Here is a 5,919-nt window from a genome sequence, read left to right as displayed (position 1 = left end):
ATATGTTGGTAAGGTCCTTAACAATTACTCTACTGAGCCAGAATGCATAGGATCAGTCCAGGACTCTAAAACCAAAATTATAGATTCACTATATTATTTATTATTTTTTTCATTATTAGCTGTGTTGAAGTTGCTCTTGTGCCTTCATCTGTGGTGTGTTGTGAGTTGCTGAATTAACACACTCTAAGCACTTACACTGTATCTCTCTTGCTTTTAGCTGTTTATTTAGAATAGATGCACTGCACGTCTAATTTTTGCTGAAACCTGGCAGGTTGGGAATCCCAAGTATTTCAACCTTGGGATTCAACCCATGATAGAGTCCTCTGTCCACAATAGTGCTGCAACAAATGATGACTAGTTAATCTACACATTATTTCCATTTGATTGATTGACTGACAATTTCCTTAAGCCCAAAGTGACATCTTCTAATTGCTTGTTTTGCCAACCAACAAACAGCAACAACAAACACAATGCTTTTCACTTAACTGACATACATCAGAGAAAATATTCCACTAAGCATTGCATTCCTAAACAATATTGTCGGACTTTTTATTCTATGCATTGTTCCTGTTTGTGGCAGCCCAGAGCCTACATTACCCACAATCCAACTCAACTGCAGACATTTCGACACTCAGGTGTGTTGGAAGCTGCTGGCTTCAAGCAGGAATGAGGTCTGATAAGCTCACTTTTTTCTATCTCTCTCTGACCTGGATGAATGAGAACATTCACAGACACTTTTTTCTAACTCCACACCCACAAATTTTTTTCACTGACTCAAGTGACGTCACTTGCAGCAGCTTATCAAATTTTTTGCAGCCTGCTCCACAACATGCTTTAAATAACGTTTTTTCACATATCCAGGACTACTCCCCAAGACCTGTAAACGGACTTTGATGTGTAAAATCAGTGGATGCATTAGTCTGTGCATCATTTCACACAACGCCTGCACCTTAAGACAAAACCCTGACTTCATCTGACTTCATCTTCATCTCATTTGTGGGTTTTTTGTTTTGTTTTTTTTTTGATGTTCGAGAAAGGACAGAAATTGACTGTGACATCTGACTGTGTGTTTAGAGAGACTTGGGCGTGGGTGTCAGTGACTCCTGTTAGAGAATGAGCAGAGGAAAGGAAGAGGTGGATGAGAGGGAGAGATGTAGAGGAGAGAAGAGGTGGGGTTTTCTCCTTGGTCTGTTACTATAAAAGCCTTCAGTGGAAGTCTCTGTAGTGCAGCTCATGAGAAGCTGGCTACCCATGCAGCCAGTGCCTATTCTGGGACATATGCCTAGATCACACAGCACAAAGGTAGGAGCACTTGAGACTGTTTGTTAGAGTCCAGCAGGACAGGAAACCACTATCAGACTTTAGTTAATATGTGCCAATTTGATCGAATGAGAAAATATTTAAAGATTTTAGTGTAAAGTTAAGCATATATAATTCTTAATCTGGGAGCACTGATTTTGATGGATGATTAATTAAAATTCAGTGAAGTGAAGTGAAGTTTTGTAAACAATGATTCCTATCAAAAGGCAGCTGGTTGATTTTGGTTTAACCTTCTCTGCTCTTTAATTGAGCCACAATTAAACATACATTAAACATTAATAATTAATAATAATTAAACATTTTTTTTTACATCACAAAATACAATTTATAAGATATTTTACTTGTGTTTTTCATAAAGGTTAATAGAATGAAGGTACAGTGAAAATAAATGAATAAATAAATAAAGCAATAAATTCACATTTATAATAGATGTTTTATATATTTCTAAGTTTGAAATATGACTTATAATGAGTACCAAGGACGATTTAATCTGCTTCTGAGTGACATCTCTGCTTCTCTCCTTTCAGGATATTCAGAAGAATATCAACTGCTCCACTTCTGCTGCACTGCCCACCAGCTCTCCTGCCACCCCTTTCACTGTAAGCGAGTGCTCACAGTTCAGAGCACTGAGCTGTGGATTGTGGGTAATATAGGCTCTACGTTTCCAGAATAGATAGCATAGGAGAATAGGTGGAATTAAAAAAGACAATATCTCTGGTTCTGCTGCTTTGATTTTAATGCGTTTTAAAAAATCTTGAATGACAAGATTGTTTAGGTGTGCAATGCTAAATCGGAGGAGTATTTAAGACATGCGACTGAGATGTAAATGCCAAACATTCCCTTGATCTAGCTTGTCAAATTTGATGATTTGCTGCCTTTTCAGTAAGAGACAGATGGAGTCCCTGTACTTTCTCTCTGTCTAATTAATTTCTAACTGTAATGTGGGCCCCAGGAACTCCAGCCACTGATGGCGAACCCTGACCTGCCTTCTGAGAATGAAAACTCTCAGGAGGACATGAAGGAGAAAGACCCAGCGCAGCCTGCAGGACCCACAGCCCTGCAGAGGGCCAGGGTCCGCTTTCTCAAGGGAGTCTCCTACTTCTCTGGAGACATGGAGGTGTTTGGAAAGTGGATGGAAAGTAAGTTAACACTAACTGCCCTGACCCACACTAAGGCATACAGCAGTGGTACTCTGGACATGACATAATTATCAAATTACAGGATTTTTTGAAACTGACTGTACCCTTGGCCAATATATCCTGAATCCCTTTCCCCTTTACTTTTTATGGTAAACAGAGTATCTGCATTCTGTACATCTGTTACTACACACTGCACACAATTTCACATTTTAGTGTTGGCAGAGAGACACACTGTGACACAGACTCATCCCTCATCCTCCAATTATTTCAGTGTCCCAGGCTTCACTTCTCACTGTGCGTCTTTTCACAGTCTTTAAAGTCTATGTAAGCCATCCAGGATTGTTTTATCTTACCCCTGACTGCACAACAATGAGCCTGAAAAGACCAATAAAATTTGCCAAACATTCACTATTGTAAGCCTATTAAGCAGCTTGGGGAAAATATCAATGCTCTCTCCGTTCTTGCTTTCCATCTTCCAGAACAGTTCTTCTTGCTGCAGCTGTTGGACTGGGTTTTGCGTGGAGCTGCCCAAGTGATGTTTGTCAACAACCCTCTGAGTGGCCTCATCATTTTTGCCGGCCTTATCCTGCAGAACTACTGGTGGGCCCTCAATGGCTTTGTGGGCACACTTTTTGCTACCATTTCTGCCCTGATTCTGCAACAGAGCAGGTTTGAACCCTCAATTATTTTATGACCAAACTGATGCTGCACATCATGTTAAATCACATCATAATTAGATATCATATAAAGAAAGTGCGATGTGAAAGATCCCCAACTAATTTTTCTTGTGTAGGATGAGCCACATTCACTGTGTTGTACAACAGGAAAACATGGATTCATCCATTCAAATGACTTTCCTTCAGGGGTGCAATAGCTGCAGGGCTGTATGGTTACAACGGCATCCTGGTGGGTCTGCTGATGGCTGTGTTCTCCAATGCAGGGGACTGGTACTGGTGGCTTCTGTTACCCAATATCTTCATGTCTATGATGTGGTAAGCAGATAGATGGTAAACAGTAATGGTGACATGATGCAGCAGATTCATGAAGGTAGAAATGACTTTTAGGGCTAACAGGTCTAATGGGCAACTGAAAGAAACATAGTGCATAGTGCTGGAAGTTTCCAACAGGTTTGGCAGTAGCACAGCACTGCCAATGGCTGGTATAATTATACATTATTACATTAATGATAAGAACAGGAAGTGTGCAGAATCAGCTGTTTATGTTTTTAAGATTTAAGCACTTATTTTTAAAGATGTACTTAGATGATTGTGTGAGTTAAATATTATTTTATTTATTTATTTGTTTTAAATGAATTAAATCTATGTTGTATCATTGTGTTTCAGCCCGATCGTGTCCAGCGCCCTGGCATCTATCAACAGTCGGTGGGATCTGCCAGTGTTCACCCTGCCCTTCAACATCCTGGTGTGTCTCCACATGGTCGCCACCGGCCACTACAACCACCACTTCCCCCAAGTCCTCATTCAGCCTCGCTCAGAGCTGCCAAACATCACCTGGGCTGAAATCGATGTAGCCAAGGTCAGTGACAGGCCCGGGTTTTAGTCCAGGTACTTGGTAAAAATTTTCTGTAGGTGCAATGTGTGGTTACAATGCTATGTTAGATTTTAAAAGCCCGGATTGCTAGGTGCTACTAACAGATCTTCACTCAGGTTAGCTATGTTGTTACCTGTAGAGGTGCATCGAAGCTAATAGGTGTGATAGAAGGATGTCAGTTTCTACACATCAACACAGCCCAAAGAAGAAGTCTAGTGAGGAAAGATGAATGAAAAGATCTGTGACGTGCACATCATGCCTTCCTCATGTTTAACCTTTCTGTCTGCACCTCTTTAGCTGTTCATGTCAGTGCCCGTGGGAATAGGCCAAGTCTATGGCTGTGACAACCCTTGGACAGGAGGAATCTTCATCATCTCGCTCTTCATCTCTTCCCCCATCACCTGTGTTCATGCCGTCCTGGGATCCACAGTGGGCATGGTTTCAGGTGAGAGCACTGGACAGTACCTTGGCATGCATCCAATATACAAAGGGTGTGGAAAAATAAATCAAATCAAGTTTTACTGTCATTAAAAACAATGAAATGCTGTTTAGCAGTTCTCAGAAGAGGCAGCAGGGTAGAAAATAATTTAAAATGAAGATATAAAATAAAAATACAAATAAAAGTACATCTACAATTTACACATATACATAAATATGTATACATATTATGCACATGCATACATGTATATAAAAGTGATTCTGTCTCACCTCTGTCTCACCTTTTATATACTTTTATATACATATATATATAAGATAATCTGAACTTAAAGTGAGGTTGGCACTTCTCCGATGGCATTTGTGTTTGTTTTGCAGGTCTGGCTCTGGCAGCTCCTTTTGGAGACATTTACTTCGGTCTCTGGGGATATAACTGTGTGTTAGCCTGCATTGCCATCGGAGGAATGTTTTACGCACTCACCTGGCAGGTGCACCTGCTTGCCATTACATGTGGTGAGTAGACACCTGGAAGATAAAAACCATATGACATGAGACCATGTGCAACACTGGCAGAGAGCCACCACATATTTGTAATCTATTATCACACGTATCAGCACATGAATGCCATCCCACCGCAACTCTCTTCCTCTCCTCTGCAGCTTTTTTCTGTGCATACCTCGGCTCAGCCATTGCCAACATCATGTCCAGGGTGAGTGTGCGCTCTTCTCCCACTGCATTCACACATCAGTCCATGATACAGACAAGTTAGTAACTGCAACATGATGTATTTGTCATCTGCAGTTTGGTCTGCCAGCCTGCACCTGGCCCTTCTGTCTCTCTGCCCTCACTTTCCTCCTCTTAACCACGGGGACCAATAAGATCTTCAAACTCCCACTGGCCAAAGTCACCTATCCCGAGAAAAATCTGGGCTTCTTCTGGAAAATGAAGAAGCAGGAGAAGATGGAGAAGGCTGAGAAAGAGAAGAAAGAGAGCGAGGAGCAGCAGAAAGCCATCACAGAGGAAGTGACACTAAGTGAGAAAGATCAACTAAGGCTTGAGCTTGAAAGAATAGAAGAAGGGCGAGCCGCAAGTGAGGCATCGGAGATTGTAAAGGATCATACGGATGGGTTAGAACAACAGGGCCCTGAAGAAGTAATCAGACAAAATGGTCTAACCGAGATCACTGTTGCTGATTATGTTTAATAATACATTTCTGGAGAGAGAGAGAGAGAGAGAGAGAGAGAGAGAGAGAGAGAGAGAGAGAGAGAGAGAGATGATAATACACTAATGGTAAATATATGAAGAATGTAATGTATCTGTAAATGTTCATTCAGTATGTTTGTATATAAAACTTATACTGGTAGTTTTTGATAGAGTCCAGATGTTTTACTGGATGATCTGTTGACATGTAGCAATTTGATCTGTGAAACCATGTAAAATGTATATTTTTTTAAATAAATAATTTTTAATTATC

General features: G+C 40.7%; 1 protein-coding gene across 1 annotated transcript; it reads left to right on the top strand.

The window, feature by feature from the left end:
* The first annotated feature begins 1,215 nt into the window (after positions 1–1,215).
* Positions 1,216–5,919, top strand: slc14a2 (solute carrier family 14 member 2). Its single transcript, XM_041043238.1, has 10 exons — positions 1,216–1,302; positions 1,848–1,919; positions 2,273–2,459; positions 2,939–3,128; positions 3,323–3,451; positions 3,803–3,995; positions 4,308–4,455; positions 4,824–4,958; positions 5,105–5,154; positions 5,247–5,919. The coding sequence occupies exons 1-10, from the start codon at positions 1,234–1,236 to the stop codon at positions 5,646–5,648; spliced, it is 1,575 nt and encodes a 524-aa protein (XP_040899172.1). The 5' UTR covers positions 1,216–1,233; the 3' UTR covers positions 5,649–5,919.

This window comes from Toxotes jaculatrix, chromosome 7 (assembly GCF_017976425.1).
Source record: "Toxotes jaculatrix isolate fToxJac2 chromosome 7, fToxJac2.pri, whole genome shotgun sequence".
In the NCBI taxonomy this organism is placed as follows: Eukaryota; Metazoa; Chordata; class Actinopteri; family Toxotidae; genus Toxotes; species Toxotes jaculatrix.
The sequence above is the reverse complement of the archived record's forward strand: the minus strand, read 5'-3'. Positions and strand labels throughout refer to the sequence as shown.